Source organism: Danio rerio, chromosome 2, assembly GCF_052040795.2.
Source record: "Danio rerio strain M-AB ecotype USA chromosome 2, GRCz13ab, whole genome shotgun sequence".
Taxonomy (NCBI): Eukaryota; Metazoa; Chordata; class Actinopteri; order Cypriniformes; family Danionidae; genus Danio; species Danio rerio.
Window position 1 is genome coordinate 26,371,468 of NC_141022.1, and position 25,960 is coordinate 26,397,427.

Below are 25,960 nucleotides of genomic sequence, written 5' to 3' on the forward strand. Positions count from 1 at the left end.
TAATGAAATATATTGTTAGTGATTGGATGAGTGTTGGCCCAATTGGGTATAGCTTAACATGGACATAAGAAAATGAAGACCCATTTAAAATGTTTTAAAACCTACAACAAAATATTTCAGTGGATTTAGACTTTTTAGGGCCTAACATTTGTTTTTTAACATGTAAGATATTTTAAGACCCCGCAGATACCCTGTAAATGGAAACTGACTCTTAGATAGATCAAAAGAACCACATTTCATTGGAATCAGAAGTTATTTACAACATTGTAAGATGTGTTTAATGTAGTGAATGAACAATTTGCAACTACCTTTTTTTCAATAAAATTATTAAATTCTTCTTCAAAAACGGCTAAAACATCTAATTGAGCTGTGACAGTTAAAAGAGGGTTGTTTTTGGTGGGAGGACATAAAACAGTATCAACATTTGGATTTCCACAAGTTAAATTAGAAACAAGCACCCATAAATAGATGTACAAAGTGTCTTTACTGTACTTCAGCAGCGGAGTGCAACATGAAATGTCATTCCAAATGAAACAGCATACAACACTTCGTCTTTGCCACAAATGACACTTCTTCAAGCAACTTAAATGGAAAAATAAACATAATATTGTTCATTCAGGAAGTAAACAAAATGGAAGAGGGCTTATGTTTCATATACTTAGGTTTAACTTAGATACACAACAATCATATTTCTCCTCTAAATCTGACGTGATGCGATTCTGAACATGATTCTCACCACCGTTAATGCTTACATGACCAATGAACCGATCCAGAGAGTTGTACCTGGAGCAGCGCTTCTAAGACTGATGATACATAAAAACGATCCTCACACATCAACAGGCAGTGACGCAAGAACATAAAATGATTCAGACATTCAGACTCCGAAAAACCGTCAGAGAAACCGCTTCCAGCAATCCAAACCCATGTTACATGAGGCACACAGAAAGGCACAATACTCCATTCACCAAAGCACCTTTAACGTTTCCCACAATGCACATGTGGTAAAATGCTTCAGTCTTTGTTTACTACAATGAGGATGGTGTCGTTATGGCTTCTTAGTTCTTATTGTTTTGAGTGCTACAACACAAAGTGGAACTCTTCCAGTACGAAGAACGGCCATTACCTAATACTGTCATTTGGTGTTGAATACAGTACAGATGACTGTCAAAATACAAGATCACCATTCAAGGCACCCAAATGAAATAGTGGTGAAGATAATCTAGAACGTGAAGATTATACAGCATTGCTTTTACTGAGAGTTCACCCATGGATGCTTAAATATAACGTTAAAATGGAATCAACATCCAAAAACGTCCCTAAAATAGTGAACCAGTTAAGGCGTCTTGATTGAAGTGAAACATTTAAACGTTCATATATCAGCGAAGATACTGTTAAAGATGTTGTTGTTCATTTAACACTGTCATTTCCTATATCTTCAGTGTGTGCTGGGAAAGGAAGGGCTTGCCAGATAGAGATGTCTTGCCATCTGATCAGGACTGGAAGTGAATTATCTCTGGTAGAGATAAAGAGAGACGAGAAGTCTTGGAGCAGGAGGTTTTCTGTGTCCGTGCTGAAGCACAGGTCAGTTTGTCTCACGCTCGGTCCTTGCGCTTCAGCTTGTTGAGCTTCTTAGTGCTGCTGTTCTTGTTGAGCAGCTTCAAGACGCGCTCTTTATGGTCCAGCACCTTCAACATGGAGTCTCGGGCTTCTGTGATTTGGTCCATCACTAGTTTGCAGCGCTGCATGTTGCCCTGCGCAGTGAAATATTAAGATTAACATCAGCTGCATCACTATTACACTAACAATGGGATCAATGATGCTGGATTCCGACAACACAATGTGAGTGATCATCTATTTGATGTCTCATTGTGATTTGAAATCAAAATAATGCCTGGATCAAAGAACCAACTTTTTAAAATCTCATATAGCATCATAACAATCAATGATAATAATCGGACTGCGCCAGCTTGAGTGATGCAGTGCATCCAGAAAGTATTCATAGCTCTTCACTTTTTCCAAATTTTTTTATGTAACAGACTTATTCCTAAATGGTTTAAATTAATTTATTTCCTCAAAATTCTGCACACAATACCTCATAATGACAATATGAAGAAAGATTTTTTGAAATGGTTGCAAATTTATTAAAAATAAAAAACCTGAAAAATCACATGTACAGAAGTATTCACAACCTTTTCTTAAAGTTTGAGGAAATAAATTAATTAAATCAATCTTGGAATAAGGGTGTAACATAAAAAATGTGGAAAAAGTAAAGCGCAATGAATACTTTCCAGATGCACTGTAATCATCTAAAATATGTCCAATACCTACAGTCTACACTTTTGTCTCAATAAATAAATTGAGAAACAAGAGAATTTTGTCAACCCAACTTATGATATGCCATATTTAAAACAAAGGGTTACATTTTGTTGCTGTGATGATATAAAATAATCTAAATTAAATATTAAACACTAATAATTAGAATTACATGAACGTCTAATGCATTTTGCACTAACACTATAAACCTGATCAGATTTCCAAATCAGGTTAACAAATCATTCAATCCCCCTACCCCATTCCATATTTACTCATCCACAGGCCATCCAAAATGGAAGATGGTGCCTTTTTCCCTAAAGGTTTTTAGCTGTAACTTTGGTCCTTGGTCATGCATAAATAGTAAGTGAGTGGCTACTGACACTTTGCGTGTCAAAAACACCTACAAAGACAAAACAATAAGTTCACACCAAATAGCAAATTAAGGGTGCTTTCACACCTGTGAATCGATTCAATTGTTCCGAAACAGAGATTACAAATGTTACATTGTTGCTCTTTGTTCTTGGTGCGGTTCGCTTTCACACTGCAAAGTTTCTAATCAGACCAAAAGAGTTAAAACAAGTCACGTGCGAGTAAACTCTCCTCACATTAGTCAGAGTGTCAGGGTTTATTTTGCAGAGTCCCGCTAAGCTGTCAGGAGAGGTGGTGGTTTGGTGGTGTTTGACAAGGTGTGTGCGACGTGTCTTTAGAGTGAGGAGAGATGCAATGGGGAGGGGTGAGAAGGGTGCGCGATGTGGCCTATTTGAAGACCGGGAGGGAGACGCGAGATTATCACTCGTTTGCGGCCATCCGGAGACTCGTGAAACTTCCCGCCCTACTCATAATTCTCTCTTCATATAGCCGTATGCCTGTTACATATCCATAAAACACAGTGATATAACCGCGCTTGGATCCATGCTCGGCTTTCTCACTGCAATCGATCCGCTCCAGAGTTTGTTTCGATCGAACCGAGACCACCTCATTCAAGCGATCACGGAGCGATTGATTTAGCGCGGATCCGAGAGCAATTGGTGGTTTCACATATGCCAAACGAACCGCGCTAACTGGGCAAACGAGACAGGTTCCGAAACAAGTTGGTACGAAAGCAACCTAACCATGTGTGCAAGTAGATTACAAATAAAGTCGAATTTCCAGCAAGTGTCAAAAATGCACACAAATGAGTCATCCGCGTTCCAGTAATTTAACTCGAAAATTAGTTTGAGGTAACAAACGCTTAAGTCAATTAGAGTGAGTAACAATGCTCTACATTTGGTGTGAACCCAGCACAAGACCTAAGCTATTCATTTTGTGCTGCCTGTATCTATTTTATAGCTATTGATATTTGAATATGTTAACTTAATTGAAATTTATTTTAAGTCATAACTGTTCAAAAGTCTTATAATAACCCCCAATAAAAGGGAATTTCTAATGCATTTTTCAATGAGTGCCCAATAAAGGATTAATATTGCTGAAAACCCATTTGAAAATGAACATTTGAATTTAAAAGAGACTAATGGCTCCAACCTGTATGAGCTCATTTATACGGTGAAGATCATCATCGGCTCCGGCCTTCCTCTTTGGAACGAAGCCTTCCTGGAGAGTCGTCAGGCGACTGTAGACGTCATGCTCCAGATTGGACTGCAGGCAGAAGAAAATTACTCCCACAAAAACTTGACATGTCCACTGTTGTGGGTGATTATTAAAGTCTCAAAGAGCGTCTCACCAACTGCATGAGCTGAGCTGCACAGAGGTGAATTTTCCAGCCCTGGGCTCTGCACACAACTCCCTTCTGATTGGCCACATCCTGCATGCTGCCCTTCTTGTCCTCTGATTGGAGAACACAAGCTGGTGTTAATAAATGACTGACACATTTAGGGCTGGACAAAAAAAAAAGTTTAGGTTAATAAACGGTTTTGTAAGTGATTGATATGATTTAGATTCTCAATACCCATGAATTGTTTTTTCTATGTTATGTAGTACAAACGCTAGAGACCATGGTCTTTAGCCTCCTTGTTAGAGCAAGCGACTCCCATGCAGAAAGTCGCCGGTTCGATCTCAGTTTGGAGCAGGTTGGGTGGTGTAGTACCAGCAGGGTTACATTGGTGCCGTGACCCGGATGGGAGTGAGGGCTAGGGGGCTGAATGCATCAGAAGCCAGCTAGTGAAATGCTTTACTGGTAAACCTCACTCCTCTGACAGCTAAAATTTGCTCTAGCGACAGACGCTAGAGGCCATGGTCTTTTGCCTCCATGGTAAAGCAAGGAGCAAACAACTTCCATGCAGGAAGTTGTCAGCTCGATCCCAACTCGGAACGGGTTGGGTGGTGTAGGACCAGCGGTGTTACACATGCAATATATATTTATTTATTTTTGTTATTAAAATAAGTTAAAAAAAAAGTAATTAAAATATCTGATCATGGTCCATATTTCTATATACACAGCACTTTCGTTACCATGGCAAAAGCTTACACATTTGTATTACATTCCAGAGAGCTCCTTTTTACCAGCACCACAGTGGAAAATTAAACTTAGAATACCTCAGAATAAATTTCTCATCAGGCAGGCACTAGGACTAGGGATGCTCATTACGGTTAATTTTGCCAACCGACAACTGCCGTTCGTTAAACGAATATTAACGGTTATTAGGATTAAATTCATATTTGATAAAAACTAATAATAATTGATTTGTCTATTTTGTGTGACACATTAAATATTGAATTTTAAAATACTGATTTATTTTAACATGCGAACAACAGAATAAAGAACAATAGAACATTTACGCAGCTACTGTCTTTCCAACAGCAAAGAAAAAAGAATAAACTAAGTAAGAGTTAAATAAATACGCCTGCCCATTTCGCTTAAATGACAAAATTAGATTACAAAACCAGCATATGCTGTTTGTCCAATCATATGCTTTTTTTTTCTTCCGTCAAATAAAAATAGCAGGCTACCTCATGGCTGTGCAATTAATACAAAATTCGATTTCGGTTTTAAACGATTATGAAAATCATCAATCGAAATAAAACGATTATTGCATCATATACCACCCCCTCTGCAAAGCTCAGTTTCACATGAAAATGTCAAAGCATGTACTGTAATGTACCTTTTGCAGCAGGGGATGCGCATCATTCATTGATCAACATTCAAATCATTCATTTTTCAAATGCGCGAAAGAGATCGCATGATGTGTGCGTGCCCGGCACACACAGCATGCAGTCAGCATTCGGTCTCATTCGCACACTGCACTCAGAGACGATTGGAGCACACATCTAAAGTTATCTTAATGTGAGCACTTTAATGGACAAATGGGTGTCAAACCGTGGCGTTTAGTGATTATTCATATTAACCCTCATTTGTGTAATAGACAAACGAGTTGAGAATCAAAAGACATGTGAAAGAGAAACCATTAAAGTGACAGCGTGCAATATTCCTGCTGCCGCCTGTTTTTATCATTAATCAAACAACAAAAAGATATAATCAGTCACTACTCTAGACTGAAGGACTTTTGTAGCTAAAGTTTTTTTTCTTACAGTGAAGATGCTTAAAGCACAGTTTGTTTCATATTTTTATTCTATTGTATTTATTTCACTTCCCTTTAGGGTGGAAAATAACTGTATACAGTATATAGAGTTGAAGTCAGAATTATTAGCCCTTCAAAATTATTAGCAGCCCTTTCCCCCAATTTCTGTTTAATGAAAAGATTTTTTTAACCCATTTCTAAACAATAATTTTAATAACTCGTTTCTAATAGCTGATTTCTTTAATCTTTGCTATGATGAGAGCACATAATATTTACTAGATATTTTTCAAAACACAAGCATTCATATTTAAAGTGCGATTCAATTAGGGTAATTAGGCAAGTCATTTTATAACAGTAGTTTCTTCTGCAGACAATGAAAAAATATTGACCTTAAAATAGGTTTCAAAATATTTAAACCTGCATTTTTTCTAGCCGAAATAAAACAAATAAGACTTTCTCCAGAGGCATAATATTATAGGAAATACTGTGAAAAATTCCTGAATCTGTTAAACATCGTTTGGGAAATATTTATTTAAAAAAATAATTCACAGGAGCGCTGATAATTTTGACTTCAACTGATAATCGTTTTGAATAATCATGGTTACAATTACGACCAAAATAATCGTGATTATGATTTTTCCCATAATCGAGCAGCCCTAGGCTACCTCAAATCAATGGCTCCACGGAAAATAGACCAATGCATTTAAGGACCATAACACTAGTGTGTTACTACTGGTGTCACAGTCGAAAAGCCAAATCTTTTTCTTATATTCCAGATACATAAGATTAAATATAGATTATAATTTATCAAAGCAGACATAGCATTTTATGACATAACTTCATGTTTTTTTTTAGTATATTACTTTCATTTTTCTAGTCTAAGGTTTACAGCACACCCATGTGAATCAATCGTGTTAGTCAGCAGAGGCTGTAGCAAAACCACAAGTGACTAACTGTTCGATAATCAAAAGCATTTAGTCCTGAGTAAAGATATAGGCCATTATACCGCCCAGCCCTACCCACAACATCTAGCAGAAAAGGTCATCTCAGCATGCAAGTGCTGAATTTACATCAAGTTTGTGATCAAATATTTACTTGTGTTAAAATGTCCATTTTGATGATTATTCATTAAAACTGTAAGTTGTATCTGAAGTGAAAACAGTATGAAGATATTATTCTTGTATCTTAAAGCAACAACAACCAAATTCAAATAAAAAAAAGGCTGAATAACTCCATATGTGTGGGTCTATAGCTGCTTTCATACAGTGCTACCGGTAAATATCCGGAAAATTTCTAGAACAACTTTACCGGTAAATTCATAAAAAAGGTGTTCACACAGGCACGGAAGTTCTGGAATTTTTCAAGAAAAGCATATTCACATATCCATTCCAAAATACAGGAAATTCTGACATCATTAACCAGAAATGACCTCTAAATGGCAGCTCTTGTATTTGTAAACATATAAACATAGTAAACATTGTAAACATATTGCAGGCATTGAAGCACTTTCACAGGTCGAAATTTTCATAATATGTGTGTGTGCTGGCGCTCACCGGATTCTTGAAGGTAATCAAACAGCGGTTCATCATTAGCCTTTTATTGATAATGTTTTGACACCGTTGCATTAAGAAGGAACATAGAAACATTATCTGACTAACATCTAGCAGCTAAATGTGTCTGGAAAAATATTCCTTTAGGCTTTTTTAATTTCATAAACAGCACGGATGTGAATGCGGTTGAGTGTTCTGATTGGCTAAAGCAGACATCCCATGTCAGCGCATTCTAGACCTGAATGCACTCTTTCCGGGAATCTTTTGCATTCACACAGCACAGCATTCCGGCAAATTACAGGTAATGTTACAACTTCTCTTTCCGAAAAATTGACAGAACGTCAACCGGTAGTTACCGGTAGTTACTAAAAGGGCCTGTTCACACATACAGACCTTTCCAGAAAATTGCTGGTAATTTTAAGGAAAGGTCTGTATGTGTAAAAGAGGTTTACCTGAAATAAAAAAGCTTTCACTGATCTTTTTTTTTTTTTTAAATCCGAGGAAAATTTTTTTTTTTCAAAAATCCTGAATCCTGACATTTTATTACTGAATCAACACAAAAAATGGCAATATGATACTAAGTGATAAGGCTGGACAAACCCTTTATACGGACGTCGCTGTATCTCTGAAAGTGATGGTATGCTGCTTTCCAGGGGTTCCGGTAGTGGCGTAACAGGGTAATCGGAGGGCGAACTCGGGCGGGAACATAACGAACTCCCTCCTCATCTGCAATCAGAAACACAAATCAGTACCAAATCATCTTGCACAACAGTGGGAAGTCAATTTGTTTTTTTTTGTTCAGAACTGCTGTCATTAGAGCAGCTGTAGTCGCTAGTAATCTCTTTAGTGATTTACGATCTCCCAAGATGGGGCTCATTTTTCTCTCTTTATCTTGTTCTAGAAATTATACATTTGGCCTCTGTACAAACTGATGTTACGACACTGACATTGTTGCTATTTCATAATGTACTATATAGAACAAAGGTTGATGAGCTTTCACAGATAGAAGGCAGTAGGGAGGCATTAGACACTCCGCAGAGGTTTTTTCTTTTTTTGAAAAGAGAGATAACAATTGAAGAAATGAAGTAAAGCTGGATGTATAATAGCAGTAAATGTGATACTAAATTGCATTATGATAAAAAGAAAATTGTGGTTAACAAAAAAATATTTGGGTAAAGAAAATTAAATGATTTTAAAAATCATTAAGGAAGAATTGCGTTTAGAAAAACATTTAAACAAAACTGTTCATTCATATTGTATTATTTCACAACAGCATTACATTTTTTACTGTATTTTGATTAAATAAATGTAGCCTTGGGATCATAGAGAGAGAATTTTCTTCTCTGGCTATGTTAGGGCAAAAAAAGATCAAGTTTACCACATATTATAAACAACACTTTTCTACAATTATAAAAATATTCTAACAATTAAAAGTCATCAACAGCAATAAATAATACGAAATAAGACAAAATACACAAATAATAATAATGATAATATATACCAGTGACATTAAAAATAGGGCATTCCACAAGAATATGTTTAAAAGTTTGGTTTCTGTTGCAATATTTACATTTTGGGGGTTCTTCTCCTTTGAGGAAATATTCTTGTGTGAGTCTTGTGTGTCCGATATGGCATCTTCTGTACACAATCTCAACATGTCTTAAGTTAAAAATAAAATAAAATTCAAAAAGCTTATTTTCTGAACACTGATCCCACTCTGCTTGCCATTTGTTAGGAATGTAGCCTTTTATTAGTGGCTTTAAATCTGAAGGTGGGATTTTGAACTCTTTCCTACTAGGGCTGTTTTGGTACCTTGTTTACTTCCAAGCAGTCCAACATGTCCTGGGATCCAGCAGAAAACTATATTATAAAATTTACTCTGAAAATTTGTTTTATAAAAATTTCAATAATGATGGGATGCTCCAGTTTAAAAGAATTCCATGTTTGTAGACAATATTTTGAGTCAGAAAAAATAGTAAAATTGTGTTTTTTAGGATTTTCAATGTATTCCAGAGCCAAAAATAGAGCCTTTGCTTCCCTTAGGAATCCTAAAAATCTCATTAAAAACAAAATCATCATTTTAAACAACTGCATGCTTATGCACTCAATAAGTGCACAAATAAAGATAACATTTTATAAGACAAAATTAAAAAAATAATGATTATAACATACTTCTATGATTTCAATAATTTAATTCATTATAATATAACTTATTTTAAGGTATAATTCTCAATATTAACAAGCCATCAACCAGAACTCCTAACTCAATGAAGTTTTGATTTGCTGCTTATTATTAGTTAGTAAGGCAATAGTTGGGTTTAGGTATTGGATAGGATGGGTAAGATTAAGGATGTGAAATAAAATCATACTTTATATCTACTTAGAAACAGTCTATATTCTAATTATAAGCAGGTAATAAGCAAGTAGGAACTAGTGTTGTGCTGATAGATGATGCCATCGTCCATTGCAGATGGCTGACAAACTTCACTATGCTGAGCCAGCATCACGATCAATCGCCCCACCCCACATTTATAATGATATATAACTTATTTTTTGCATTTTATCTTAATAGCAATAACGGTCTTCTCATGAGCGGTGTTAGATTTTACACAAAACTGCTGCTTTGCACGGCTGACAGGATCGTGAGGATTAAATGAAGGATTATACAGCACCTCTGGTGCTTCAAATGTGTAGATTCAGTGGCAAACGCTGTTACCTGTGAACCCGTCCCTCACACTTTACAGTGAATGGCTTTAGTCATTTTCATAGCGGACTTGAATCTACTGGAAGTTTTTTATTCACTCTTTGAAAAGTCTAAATGGTGGATTAACATTCAGCACATGATCACTAATAAGTTGTGCCATCATTAGTAACTTTAGGTAAATCTGTCAGTGTTATTTTCTTTCTCTAATTTTCAGCGCTTCACATTTTCGCGGTTATAGCTCCTGTCATCTGAAGGCAGGAGGCATTGACTGAGTGATTGACAGCTAATATTAACCAATCATTCACGTTCAGTTCTAGAGCAGTGAGCCAATAAAAAGAGCACAAAGGCGGGGCAAGCATTGCAGGCTTTTTTACTTCAGCAAGTTCACATAACAACAGTTTTAATCTGTTCCTGAGTGCTGCGTTTGGCGTTTTTAGGTGCAAAGATGCATTATGCATGAATGTCTCCTAAATCCGTGCACAAGGTGAGGATTTTGCAATGAAAACAATGAAAATGTATGCACTACAGTGAACTCCAACCGAACTCTCTTCTCCTCCACCAGCTGTGGGTAAAGCCATTAGAACTACACAGATAACTGACAGAGTCCCGCGGAAAAAAAAGTGATTGGCATTTGGTCATTTGTTTGTAACTTTATTTATGGTTTGGTTATAGGTAAACCAAAGACCATGTGGGTTAGGTGGTGAAAACGTTAGGCTACAATTAATTCATTCGTTATGAATTATAAATCAACATTGCCCAACCCTAGTAGGAACTTAAAATGAAGTGTTACCTAATTTAATAATTGTTCTTTTTTTCCACATTATATAAATTACAACTTGATTTTTTTTAGGTAATATTTGATGAAGAGAATAAAAACACCTTTTTAATTGAAAGTATAATCTTTAAAATTATTAAACCTATTAAAACCATATTCATCAGAATAGATGTGACTTTTTCCCTCTTTTGTAATCTAAAATAGGTGGCGACTTGTATTTCAAAACAACTTATATAAGGCTGTTCTACATCAAGCAAAACACGCCAAAAGCACAAACAGATTTGGATTAGGCATGGGACGATAACTGGTTTCAAGGTTTACCGTGGTTTAGAAAAGTCAAGATTTTAAAATCTGTAATATAGTTTATTTTTCTTCAGAAATCAGTGTTTTTGAATGTAATGAAGAGAGAAGAAGCCAGCAATTTATTTGAATAATTTAGCCAGACATGTTTATTGGTCCAAAATATTATAAATGTTTCATAAAAGAAAATGTATTTTGTTCAATGGAGGAAAGGTTTTTTTTTTACCCAGACAATTTAAAAAGAGCTCATTTTAGAGCAGTAATCACAATACCATGATATTTTTATCCAAGGTTATCATACCGTCAGAAACTTATACCTGCACATGGCTAATCTGAATTGGTGAAAAAAGAGAAAGAACCTTTAGCACCCTTGAATTATTTATTTTCTGTTCTGAACACCATTGAAATAAAATATTTGTAGTGTAGTGATTGGAACTAAAACATCTTAATAAAGCCTATTTTACATAATCATTTTGAATAATAGTATAAAATGTGACTTGTGCAAATCAATGCAAACTACCTACTTGCTTTTTTATTCACAAGAATGCAATTTTGACCTAGCGACCCATAATCAACTTATTTTCCAGTAAATAAAGTTAATCACTGTTGAATGCAGCTTTATAATGATGAATCTTACCGATGTATTCTTTAGGAGGGGACTTGCGTTTCTCAGCCCGTTGGCTGAGGGGTTTGGGAGGAAACTTCTCCTCATCTGTACTGTTGGTCTCCATCATCTCGCTCTCCTCTGTGGAGATGATGTGCTGTTGTTTGCGGGGCTTCTTTCTGGGTGAAGCTCCAAGCGTGAGGTCTGTAGGAGGCACTGTCAACATCTGTGCACCACTGTTTGGCCCTAAGGCCACTGAGAGGAATGAGGTATAAAAAAATACACTTCATCAGTTAAAAGAGGAGCTGGTTCATACTTTGAGTTGCAGATTTATGCGCTTCTGAAAGATTATATTTCTCTTCATTATCTTGTTCGGTTTTAAGACCCAATACAAGCAAACAATTAAATGCTGCCTAAGCTACTGATTGCAAGATTTAATTTCTGTGTGTTTATAAATTGTTCTGAATTATAATTTTCACGATAGGCTTGACATCAAATGCAAAAGATCCCACCTGGTTTTGAACTATCCATTGGTTCCGGCTCCTGCTTAATATTCAATTCTGAAAGATTGGAGTTGATTGTACATACTGAAGTATTATTGGCTGCTGGCTGAATGGGTTGAGCCACTACATTGGTCATTGAGGGGATTGGCTGAGTAACAGTCATGGCTGCAGGCAAGGCTGAAAGAGCAGGTGCAGGTAGGGAAGGTGGTGTTACTGATGCCAGGAGGGATGGAAGAGGTTGAGAGGCCAGCTGAGAAGAAGGTGGTCCCACGTGTTGTGCTTGCTGTTCAGTTCCCTGGCTAGGAATTGCCTCTATTGCAGCAGCCACAGACGGGGCGAGGCTCATGTGGATATCTGGTTTGGGCTTCACTCTGCCAATAAGTTTGGAGATTTAGTGTTTTTAAAGCAGAGTTGACATTAGTTGACATATATTGCATAACCGAGATTCAGGATGAATGTGTTAAATAGGTCTTAAGATCTAAAAATCAATCTGTATACTTCTTACCCTGCAGGACGAGGTGATCCTGATGCACTCCTGATGGGTCCATCGATTCTGGGGGCTGTGGTGTCACCAAGCTGAGCTGGGATCAGATTCTTCCTAACAGCAGCACTTTAATATAACAAAAGCATTAGTAAAAAAAACACTCATATTAAGAAATATAATGTTAATATGTCAGGGGAAAGCTTAAAAAAGACTGAAAAGACTAATAAACTAAATAAGTCAGTTTTTTTAAAGTCTAAGAGCAAAAATTACATGAAGTTATATAGTTAAATAGTAGTGGTGTAACGGATCACGAATCTCATTGTTCGGATCACACTATGGTTTTTGAGTCACTGATCTGACCATTTTTCAGATCAGCAAAAAAAGGGAGAAGAAAAATACAATTTGTTTTCTATTTATACAAAATGAATACTGGAAAAACCATTGGCGTTAACAAACATAAATTAGAACTTGTAATTTAAATTTAACAAAAGATCCAGCTGAAAAAAAGGAAAATTTTCAATAGAAAAAATCATCTTTGCTACTGTTGCTGAAAATGCTAAATATAGAAATCTAACATCTTGTACAACATATCATATTTATATTCAATTAATGATTCAACAATTACAAAAGAAACTTTGTTTCATTATAGGTGTATCATTTTAGAAAACCTATTCAGTGACATAATTTTAATGGTTGTTTGTCGCCACCTATTGGTTAAACAATGCAATTGCTACAACATTTAACATTACATTTGTAATTAAAGTAATTTTAATTGAAATAGCCATTTATGTCATATATTTGACCATATTTGGATGATTAAATTATCTGCAGTCCTTTGTAAAGTAAGAGAAAAATATTGAAAGTGTGAAGTACATTTGTAAAATAGGACTTTAAGAATTATGGTAGGGATTTATATGTAATCACATCTAATCCTGCTTTATAGTAATCAAATCCTTTTTAATAATAATAAAAAGAAGAATAAAAATGCAAAGAAAAAAAAAACTTAATTACTCCTGAAAAGGTGATATTTTCTTTATCCAAAATGAACTATTCAAAATAAGTATTTAATTTGGAGGTGAAATTTGACTTGAATTTAAGATTTACACTTCATGCTCACCCTTCATTAGCAGGTTTTTTACGCAGAATGCTGGGTCGAGGGGACGTCACAAGTGATGGTGTTCCCGTGTTGGCATTCTGAATGTGTGTCTGGGCCAGAGTGGTGGTAGGCTGACTGTTGCTAAATGCATTGCTTATAGAGTTAGCCATTAGTGTGGAACCATCAGCCAGTACAACTAAAATGAAAACAACACAGAAAGACACTCATCACTACCGTTTTCTTTCACATATTTAGTATGAACACATCCAGATCTTAATTTTAGGTTCAGAACTGATCTGATGCCCCATTCACACCGGGTGTCAGCTTCAACGCTTCCCATTCACTTTGAATGGGTGACGTCAAGTGTTGCCGAACTGCATTGTGGATCCGTCTGCGCCGCTTCAGTGGCGTTGCTCGTTGCAGAAGTTAGGACTTGCTCAACTTTTCAAGCGTAGATGGAAGCGTCAGCCAATCAGATTGCTGTATGCATATACACCAGCTCAGACAGTAGCCAATTGCTGACTAATTTCATTGGCTGACGCTGCTATGACAATCGTGTCAGCCCCAACTTCAGACACGTCCTTTGTCAAGCGTTGACGCTGAAGCCCCATGTGAATGAGGCATGAGGCTCCTCACCTGAAGCTTTAGACTCAGTTGGAGGCTGTTGTTGGTTAACTGGTGAAGGCTGGATACTTGGGGTGGTGATCTGGGCAGATGTATGCAGGTTCTGGGCTGGGATGGGTGTAGGTTGGATGCCCTGCGCTGTCATGGCCCCCGGTTGGATGTTTTGAGTGTTGATCTGAGTGATGCGGTCAACCGTCATCAGCTGCATTGAGTTCAGATGAACTGCAGACGCGACTCCTACACCAGCTTGGGTGGGCATGGCTGCACTGGGGGCCTGAGCAGTTACTGTGATCACATGACAAAGATGTGTTAATAATATAAAGCTCACCAATATCATTGAAGTTTACGATGATGGGACATTGTATAGCTTTATGTAAAATGTAATAACTTAATTAAGCACAACAAAGTACCTGGATAAGGGCGTATGGATGATACAGAGCTGGTGATTGGGGTGTATGTGTGGGTCAGCGGGTATGGTGCTGACTGGTAGGTGGGCAGGAAGTACTGAAACTGTACTGGAACAGATTGTCTGTGGAGAGCCATAAAGCATTATATTGTCAGCACAGAAACTTAACCCTTTCACGTGTACTATCTGGGGCTGTTCACATATCGTGTACAAAAGTGCATGGAAAGCGCAAGTGCGTCAATTCCTTCACCATTTTCAATGTGATTTGTTATTGTACTGTAGGGTTGGGTCGATAGATGATGCCATCGTCCATCTCCAATGGCTGATTGACATCATGATGCTGAGCCAGCATCTCGATCCTCCGCCCCGCCTCCGTCGCAGCAGCAACACGCTCGCGAAAAATACACACGGCCTCATTTTCACTAATTTTTCTTAGTTTTAAAATGGCATTTTAGAACAAAAATGATCCATGTCCACACTGGCGTTTCACCTAGCATTTCTGAAAAGCGAGTTAAAAGCCCTACATGCTTGTCTGAGCTCCAGCAGTCAATGGGTGCTTTGAGCACAAAACCCTAGAGAGCAGTGCACGTCAGACAGTTTTTCAAGGATGTACCACTAGATCGCCTCTCACTATAGTTGTTAAACGTGGTATTTAATTCATTTCGTCTCTATTTAACAACCCTTTGGTTTTTTGAATCTATCAGGTAACGTATTACAGCGTTAGTACACTGCTTTAATCTTTCACACTTGTACTTAGTCATTTTACCGAAAACCTCATACACTGTTGTTGGTGTTGGTTGTGCACCTTTTTTTACCATCCAAGTTTGTCAACGCCATTATAATGACACAGATCACTCTGCCTATTCATGCCTGAGTCCTGTGGGAAAAAGTGATTGACAGGTGGTAATTTGTGTGTAACTTATCTTTATTTTTGATTTGGTTATGGGTAAAACACAGGCCATGCGGTCAGGTAGTTGAAACGGTAGGCTACAAATAATTCATTCATCGTGAATCAATTAATTATTCATAAATAATTAATTCACCACCGCCTACAACGTCCATTACAATGTTTCACATTAGCTATCATACTATGCCAAATTGGTCAACATCACCCAAACCTACTGTACCGCTACTGTAAATGTTATTGTCCCCTTTTGGGGCAATTTGTTCTGCAGCATAGTAGATGTACAACACATATATCATACCACACACTTAAGACAAACATTAAAAAACATTGATGGTACTAAAAAACAGCAACTACCTCCTCTTCCCAATATAATTCAGTAAATCGATCGCACAAGGAACATATGAAAATTTTAATCTGTTGGTCCTTGCCAAAGGGACCGTAAACAGAGATCCTGAAGGAAGTATTTGAAATGAATGAAAAAGACAATGGGATGTATCACATGTAAACTGATGGGCTTTCTTTTAACAGCTGGTTTTTATACAAATAGGATAACCACGACACTTTTACCCCTAATATTTTGCTGCAGGTATTTAAAACTTAAGACAGTGAGGTCTTTTATTTTACTTTTAAAGTAGCAAAACAACAAATCAATGAAAAAGCTCAAATGGATTCAATATAAGCCTTATAAAATGCCACCATCCTAGTCCTAACAAAATTAAATTTGTGCTCACTAGGGGTGTCACGATTTTGATTTTTAATCGAAATCGATCGAAATTTATGCTCAATTTCGATTATCGAATCAAAAAATAGAATCGTCGATGCTGCCACGCCCCCATGTCAGCTTGGCTTGCCAAGCGGGAAAAAACAGGCTTGTTAAACTGCAGAAGCAGGAGACCCGTCGAGAGAACTTAATCCCTCTCCTCTTTCAATGAAGTCGCCGGTGTTTAAGCATTTTGGATTTCCAGTGAGTTATGTCAACAACGTTCCTGTTGTCGACAAAAAAAACACAGTTTTACAAGCTCTGCTATGTACGTATTACGTATGGTTCATCCGATAGACAACACCGGCATCGCGATCCTCCGCCCGCCCCCGTTGCAAATCCGCTCGCGAAAAGTACACACTCAGGCCGTTTAAACTGTCTTTGTTTTTAAATGGCATTTTAGAACGACAACGATTTGACATCCACAGTGGCGTGTGGCATTTCTGAGCAGCCCTCCTTCCTTTCTGTCTCTGAAAATGCACATCACGTGAACACACAGACGCACATACAGCCTTGCGCTCGAGACAGCAGGTCCAGGCAGTCAGAGGACTGCTTCAATCTTTCACTCACTTGTACTTAGTCATTTTAGCGAACACCTCAGATACTGTTGGCTGGTTCCTGTTGGTTGTGCGTCTTTTTTATTGACACCATTATAACGACACAGATCACTGCCTATTCACGAGTCCCGCAGAAAAAGTGATTGACAGGTGGTAATTATGTGTGTATCTTGCCTTTATTCATTTACTGTATTATTTGTTTATGGGTAAAACAAAGACCATGCAGGTCAGGTAGTTTAAACGGTAGGCAACAAATAATTAATTGGTCATTAATTAATTAATTATTCATAACCGAAAATCGAATCGTGCCTTTAGAATCGAAAATGTAATCGAATCGAGGATTTGGAGGATCGTGACACCCTTAGTGCTCACGCTACCCTGACTTTTCGTTGCTAAGCGAGCATCACCCTTTTTTCTGATAGGATGACAAACCATTCCTGTAGCTGTGATATAAGTTTAATTCATGGAGAAGACTTGCTCGGTGCTCGTGTTTGTCTGAGGTAATTATTCTACTGTTATTACTGAAATGTGTATATTTAATGCAAAGCATGAAGCTGATTGGTTAGTTCTGGTTACATGACTCGTTGTGCGCTTACAGCATTCTCAAAAGTTGAGATGTTATCAAATAGCTGCGCATGGAAAACGTGAGCACGACACCCCACTATTGGAAATAAAAAACTTGAACTCGCAAATAGTGTGATATGTGAACAGCTCCCAAACCGGTGTGATTCAAAAATTCAGAATGCACGTCATAAATTGCTAAATTCAAATCTGATTCCCAGTGATTTTGATGTTTATTGACTTTTTGTCAAGACATTTTGGTTTTGAATACATTTTTCGAGCATAGTATACTTTTTTATAAGTGTAATTGTTAAATGAAAATATCTTAAATAAAGGTTTGTTTACATGAAAAAAACAACTGACCCAAACCCTTTAGTAATGTATGCAACCCACAGTATATATTAAGGTGATCGACTATAGGTGCGTTCCAAATTGTATACTTATGCACTATTTTATGCCATTTAGTATTATAAACAGTGTAAGTAATACTTTCACACTTAAAACTCTAAAAATAGTAAATGCACTTTAAATATCCGGATGATGCTCTTGTTCAATGAAGTGTGAATTGTTAAACACTTTACACACTCAACGACCGCAGCTTTGCTCACGTAGCGGAAGGGGTGGAGCTTTCAGGCGCTCATGTTGGATTACTTTTTTTTTTGGATTGTGAAAGCAAAATTCTCCTACGAGAGTGATTATACCACCTCCCGATGGTGAATGTGGTTACACTCATGGCAGGTATTCTTTGGTAGTTTGGTCATTTATTTCACTAATATGGCAACCATCAAACATCTTCAAGAAAACGATTTAAATTTCCGCTAACTAAAAAACAATTAGCGTTTCATTTGGGACAACACTACATATGTATAATATGATGTTGAGTGTGTAAGTGCATAAGTGCATAAAGTATAGTGTGACATTTGGGACGCAGCTTATAAGTATAGGTATGACTAAACTCTCTTTCTCTCTCTCTCTCTTCTTGGTTCTACCCTAGGGAAATGTCACTGATCGTATTTCACTATTACTGTTTCATAGATTAAATCTATAACAAGCTTTTTGGGTACAAAAGTTTCTCACATGTAAAGGATAGGCTCAAACAGCCACTTTAAACTCTATCATTAGTAGGGTATTTTAAACAAAATTGAAGAGGATTTATACCTGTTGTCAGTGCGGTTCTCCATGGTGATGGGGTTGGGAGAGGAGCGGTGGCCAGAGATTGGAATGAGGTTCCCTCTTTCTGTGTATTCAGACTGAATACGTGGTGATGTGTGTGTGATGGGCTGCGGAACTACTTTAGCTAAGAGGAACAGAAATTGCAAAAAATAACACATAAGTATTTCTTTTATTTTACAAGCAATCAAGCAATCCCTTCAAGAACACAGGTGTCAAATGCAGTGTCAAATCTTTAATTAAACACACCTGATCAAACTAATTGGGTCTTTCAGTTTTGTTTGAAACCTACAGGTAAGTGTGTTTAAGCAGGCCTGGAACTAAACTGTGCAGAGCTGCGGCCCTCCAGGAACTGGATTTGACACCCGTGTTCTAGGAATCTGCTCATAAAAGCAATGTAAACATATTGCTATGTTGCAAGAGCGTAAATTCCTCACAGATAAACTCACAATGTCAAAGATGTGCCACCAAAAGAGTTATGATTTCAACTATAGCTCTACATACTAAAGCATCTGTCAAGATTTTTACCATTCAACTGAAGTCTGTTATCCTCTGCAAATCCAGTAGTTATTAAACCATCAGCCAGTAAGTTTTGGGTTTGAATGAGGAAAAAAATTAATTATGTAGGGCTGGGTTTTGAATATATTTTTATATATACTTTGTAATAATGTACTTGTTAAATAATATTTTAAATAATAAAGTTTTTGTTTACATGAAAAAAACGTACTGACCCAAACATTTTACACAGTAATGTATGCATTCTAGGGATGGCTGCCTTTAAAGCACTACTTCATGAACCCTCGAAACCTTTTACTTGGAATCATGTATCAAATTGGCTAGGTCACATGATCTCAGTAAACTGGGCTTTCGTTACATCATAACCGTTTCAATAGTGAAAAGGAAGAGAGGGTGCTCGCTGCTGAGCCATTTGAGCAGAGCTGAGCTCCAGCGAGGGGGAGCATGAGCTCTCACTCTGCCTCCTGTAAGCTGTTTTAATGCGTACACCAACCCCACCCCTAACCCTACCCCCAGTGACACCACTCGTAGAAGAAGTGCAAAAAAGGTGGAGTTCAAGCTCAAGCTCCCCCTCGCTGGAGCTCAGCTCGCCCAAATGGCTCTGCAGCGAGCACCACTTGAAAAGAAACGCTGCTTGGGGGCGGTGTGAAGCATCAGGTTCACTCAGATTACACCCCAGTGACAAATCACTGAACATGTTTTATAGTTTTTACCAAATCCTGGGTCAGTTTTACATTTTAATGAGATCTTTGTAAAATGAAAAGGAATAATAATAGTTCATAGTCTCTTTTTGACCTGTTTAGCAGATAAAAGACATACGTTTGACACCACTATTTCAAATTTATAATATTAAAATGTGTTGTAAAATGATAACTGGCGATTAATCGATTAATTGCATCTAAAATAAAAGTTCATATTTAAAAAATATGTTTGTGCAAACTTTTTATATTTTTGTGTATATAAATATATGCACGACTAGTGTATAGAATACTTTATAATTATATATATATATATATATATATATATATATATATATATATATATATATATATATATATAAAACAAATTATATATAAATGTATTTATATGTACATTATTTATTTATTTTTTTTATTCATTCATTTTCCTTCGGCTTTGTCCCTTTCATCAGGGGTCACCACAGCGGAATGAACCGCCAACTTATCCAGCATATGTTTTACACAGCGGATGCCCTTCCAGCGGCAACCCAGTACTGGGAAACATTCTGTAAATATTTTATTTTTGTATATTTTTGTATTTTCTGAACAGTGTGTAAATCTATTTATGCATTTATAATGTGTATATTGTTTATACATAAATAAACGCACATTTATTTCACACAAATACAAACCTAACTTGGATGAGATTAATTGCAATGAATCATTTAACAGAACTTTTAAAAAATAAACATTTTATATACAAAATAAATCAATCAACTTCATCAGAGAATAACTTTCAAAAAGCTTATTTAAATAAACACAACTTTATAAAAGATTACAATGTATTTTCTTCATATGTTTGTGTTGTGCTGAAGGTAACTTACCCACAGGGATGGTGGATGTGGTCACTGCTGTGGCATGAGAGGAGTGGGAGGCCACTGTCATAGTGACAATGTTACTATTGGATATTTGCGTGTGGGGGGTGGAGCCTTTAAAGAGATATTAAAATAACAACAGCTCCTTAGTGCTATAACACATCTGTGAATTTTGTAGTCTGCGTGACTGGCACAGACGCTACTGAATCACGTGTAGAGAATATACTGATCTCTCACCTGTTGTAGTGGGTGATGGTGCAGTGTTGGTGACCTGAATCGGAGCCACTGTTGCAGCAGCAACGGGCGTCACAGTGCTGAAAATGGGCTTCTGTGTCATAAATATCACAGGAGAAAAGAGGTTTGACTTGGAATTTGTTAAAAGTAAAAATAAAATAATAAAATAGAGAAAAACGAAAAAAACTTAGCAAATTTTTCTAAACCTGTGCAACTGAGTGAGAAAGGGCTTTCTGAGCAGCAATAGCAGGATGGGAGGGCAGGGTGATTCGTGTTGGCGTGTCCCGCGAGGGCGGCGGACGCTGGATACTCAAGGTCGCTTGTGGAGGGTGGATAGCCACAGCCGAGCGACTGGAATTTACAAAGACAAAACCAGATGGATTTTAAGATCATCTCTAACTCTAAATCCAGTAAAAATGCAGTGCTTGTGTTTTTTTTTTTATCTGAAGTGGAAGTCTCTTACCCATGCACCATGTCTCCAGAGTGGGCAGCTACTGTGGTGATAACCGGAGACTGAGGTCTGGTGGCCGTCACTGGAGCCACTACTGTAGGCAGAACTGCTGTAGAGGTAGTGACTATAGGCCGGGACTGAAACACAAACAGATACAGATGAAATGCTACATTGTATGATGCTTAAAATGTGACACTGTGATCAGGACAGGGTTTTCACTTTTTTTAATAAACAGCGGATTAAGGGTGCTTTCACACCTGTGAATCGATTCAATTGTTCCGAAACAGAGATTACAAATGTTACATTGTTGCTCTTTGCTCTTGGTGTGGTTCGCTTTCACACTGCAAAGTTTCTAATCAGAGCTAAAGAGCTAAAACAAGTCACGTGTGAGTAAACTCTCCTCACATTGGTCAGAGTTTCAGGGTTTATTTTGCAGAGTCCCGCTCAGCTGTCAGGAGAGGTGGTGGTTTGGTGGTGTTTGACAAGGTGCGCGTGATGTGTATGAAGAGTGTGGAGAGATGCGGCGGGGAGGGGTGAGAAGAGTGTGCGATGTAGCCTATTTGAGGGCCGGGAGGGAGACGCGAGATTACCGGGAGATTATCACTCGTTTGCGGGCATCCGGAGACTCACAAAACTTCCCGCCCTCCTCATAATTCTCTCTTCATATAGCCGTATGCCTGTTACAGATCCATAAAACACAGTGATATAACCGCGCTCGGATCGGATCGCTTTCTCACTGCAATCGATCCGCTCCAGAGTTCGTTTCAATCGAACCGTGACCACCTCATTCAAGCAATCTCAGAGCGATTGATTTGGTGCGGATCCGAGAGCAATTGGTGGTTTCACATATGCCAAACGAACTGCGCTAACTGGGCAAACGAGACAGGTCCCGAAACAAAAGTGTAGGTGTGAAAGCACCCTCAAACACCATTCACATAAAGCATCTTTGTAATTCACAACACCAGCATATGTATCACATGAAAGTCCTTACTGTACTTAGTTTCACTTACACTTTTTACATTACAAATATCCGAGTATTGGTGGTGCGATTTGTTGCTATTTTCAGACCAGCTCAACCCTAATCTTTACATTTTGCACCACATTGTTTAAATAGCAAATCCATTTGCACCATTTTGTGGACTCATGAGTGTGCTGGTCTATAAAGAAGGTGTGTTAAGGCACATTGTTGATGCACTGCTGTTTTGAGGAACTAAAATAGACTGCGCCACTGACCAACTAAAACCTGGTCCAGCACAGAGCGTGTTAGTTATGCGCAGATGCAGGTCCAGGTACATCACCATATAGGCCATAAGGATAGGACAGATTTATTTGGATATAACTCAGTTTTTTGATGACACTTCATTATTATTGTTCATTTATTCGTTTGCTAGAACTTAGAACTGAATTTAGAAATAGTTTTGAAACAAATCTTTGCGCTTAACAAATGAAATTAAATATGTAGGTTAATGGATGTCTTCAGTGTGTACAACACCATTTCCTTATCCAATAAAGCAAAGAGTAAAGTAAAGAGTAAAAGTAAAGAAAAAGTAAAGAGGCTAAATGGAGGAGGCTCATTCTTTATCTTCACTGCAGATGGTCTGGTTAACCTTTTTCTTCTGCTAGTGAAGTGTTCAGTTTTTCCACTTTCACAAAGTCCTCCATGTAAATAGCAAATGCAACATGGTGTGACTTTTAAAGAGAATGGGAGATGAAACACTGATTGGCTTAATGCATATTATGCCCAAAAGACATTCATAACCCATAAAGAGAATAAGCACAACTCTGAAGCAAATCATATTTTTCAGTCCTTAAAAGGGGCAAAAGTGGATTTGGACATGCCATTAAGGCTATTGCGTCATGCGGTTTAGACTTTGCGCTTAGATCGTTAGAATAGAACCCTTAGACTGTTTTAACAGTCATGTTTAAAGAGCTTTAATGATATTTGTTGTATTCAATACTGGTAATATTTCAACATGGATTCTGAAATATTGATAAAATGTGCAATATTTGCCATAGTTCTTGTACAAGATTTAAATATAGTATTTTTAAATTAAGAATTTCCCATTTTATTTTATTCTGTTGAAATTTGTGTTGAAATTGTTGAAATAACACCAAAAATATATTTCACTTCAAATTTAACTCAAGGACCTATGTTTATTTTTAAGTACTTTTCAGGTCTGAAACTCATGTACTTTCAAGAAGCATGGGACCCCTGTGTGATATTTAGAATTTTCTGGCATAAATATTTTCATATGGTATATACTTTTTATTTGTTAACTTGCCAAGGCAAGGCAAGTTTATTAAAGCACATTTCATACACAATGGCAATCCAAAGTGCTTTACTGTACATAAACAGGAATACAAAAAGACACGTGTATATAAGAAAAAATAAAGACAAATAGTATAAAAACAGATTAAAACGTGTTAAAACAGGTTATAAAAGAATGAAAAAGAAGAGAAAAACGTAATAGATTGATCTATCGGATGTAGGACAGTGCTCATTCAGTAAAGGCACAGCTAAACAGATGTGTTTCAAGTCTGGATTTGAATGTGCCTAATGTTGGAGCACATCTGATCATTTCTGGAAGCTGATTCCAGCAGCGAGGGGTGCAGTAGCAGAAGGCTGATTCACCCTGCTTTGACTGAACTCTTGGAATTTCTAGTTTATTTGATCCAAAAGATCTGAGTGATTCATTAGGTTTGTATTTAGTGAGCATATCTGTAATGTATTGAGGTCCTAGGCCATTTAGTGATTTATAGACAAGTAATAAATCTTTAAAATCTATTCTGAATGTAACTGGGAGCCAGTATAAAGACCTGAGGACAGGTGATATAAATACTGTTAGCTTCACCAGATGACATAAACAGCTCGAATAGAGCAGAATTCATTATTCCAAAATGACACATTTTAGGGGAAACTGCATCTGCATAGAATATTAACAACTGCTTTTTATTCTATGTTGTTGCATGTATGAATTAGATTATGAAGAATGATGAAGATCCTGCTTTTGCTTAATTGCCTCCAATCCTCAAGCTATTTAAAATTATTTTAAAAAGTGAAGTTCGTATTATATCAAAAGAAATTGGGGATTAGAGTTAAACACTATAATAGAAGATGAAATGTGGGAACAAATATGCACAAATTGTAATAAGGGTATAAGCAGTCACATATAGAAGGAACTCAACTGGAAGATGAAGATGTGGTTCTTGAGAGTTCCATTAGTAATCGTCAAATTCGATAGTTCTTTACAATTATCACAGAGCTGGAGAGATTGTGGAGAAGTGGGGGACTATGTTCACATATTTTGGGAATGTCCCAAAATGCAAGTGTATTGGCAAGAGGTTAAAAGGGAGATTAGAAAACGTTTTAGAACACGACACCAATGCACCCATTTTTTTTTTTTTTTGCTTGATGGCTTCCCTCAAATCATTTCAGAAAGTCTCACCTATTTGCACTACATATATTATTAATAACAGCTAGGAAGATAATTAAAGTGAACTGGGTGAAGATCTGCTGACCTACTTTGACAGAATGGACACAGAGGCTGAATTTGAGAAACATACACTTACTTGATCTTTGAAATGCTGTCAGCGGCTTTGTTGTAGTTATTGTCTTTATATTGGAGTTTATTTATTTATTTATAAACTTTTTTGTCAATTTTTAATGTAATGTATTATCTTTTATAAGCTGTCACAATTATTTATTTATTATTATAATGTATCTATAAATTTTATTAATCTATTTGTTTATTGTTTTGTGAATGTAAACATTCTAAGTAAATGTTATTCGTTTAAAAACCTTAATAAAAACAGTAAAAAAACTAAAAATTATTCCTGCAAATAATGCGGTATGAAGCTCTTGCATGCGTGTCCAGCACGTCCTCTTAGAATACGCAGAAAAAACTTTTGTCATGTCAAGATCACTACAAAATTAAGTCAAAAAGACTTGAGAGAAAACTAGAGAAGAAATATTTTAATGCAGGACTTCTGTAGGATGATGTATTTATAAAGAAAATAGTAACTCAAACCATAAAATGAAATGCCTTAAAATATATACATGATAAAAATTTGTAGAATTTTTTCCAAATAAAACATATATTAATAAAATAGCTTTTAATAATTTTTTTTACAATTTTTTGTTTAAATTTTTTTTGTCAATATGCACATTTTTAAAGTTTAGTTTAGTTTAGTCAAAAGACAGACTAAAAGTCAATTAAATCTGAACCTGGATTGGTTGGTGGATGATGTGCTGAACAGTAGGCTGGCCAGTGGCAGAGCTGGGACCGGCAGCTGGTCTCAGTCCTGTGGCTCCTTTGGAGCTTGACATCACAGCTGCAGCAGCCGCACCTGAGACCATACAATGAACCTTTAGTGTGCA

At 36.9% G+C, this 25,960-nt stretch overlaps 1 protein-coding gene across 2 annotated transcripts in view; it reads right to left on the reverse strand.

The window, feature by feature from the left end:
- Positions 1–465: 465 nt before the first annotated feature.
- Positions 466–25,960, reverse strand: part of sap130b (Sin3A associated protein 130b) — a 34,889-nt gene continuing 9,394 nt past the window's right edge. The window contains exons 6-21 of one of the 2 annotated variants that reach the window (XM_087238866.1): positions 25,808–25,929; positions 21,595–21,719; positions 21,338–21,482; positions 21,135–21,225; positions 20,907–21,011; positions 18,818–18,956; positions 14,879–14,997; positions 14,481–14,753; positions 13,866–14,040; positions 12,770–12,874; positions 12,274–12,635; positions 11,795–12,016; positions 7,979–8,104; positions 4,034–4,137; positions 3,835–3,948; positions 466–1,751 (exon numbers count right to left, since the gene is read on the reverse strand). In XM_087238866.1, the coding sequence (XP_087094992.1) occupies positions 1,593–1,751; positions 3,835–3,948; positions 4,034–4,137; positions 7,979–8,104; positions 11,795–12,016; positions 12,274–12,635; positions 12,770–12,874; positions 13,866–14,040; positions 14,481–14,753; positions 14,879–14,997; positions 18,818–18,956; positions 20,907–21,011; positions 21,135–21,225; positions 21,338–21,482; positions 21,595–21,719; positions 25,808–25,929 (2,486 nt within the window). In that variant the 3' untranslated portion in view covers positions 466–1,592. 2 annotated transcript variants of the gene reach the window in all.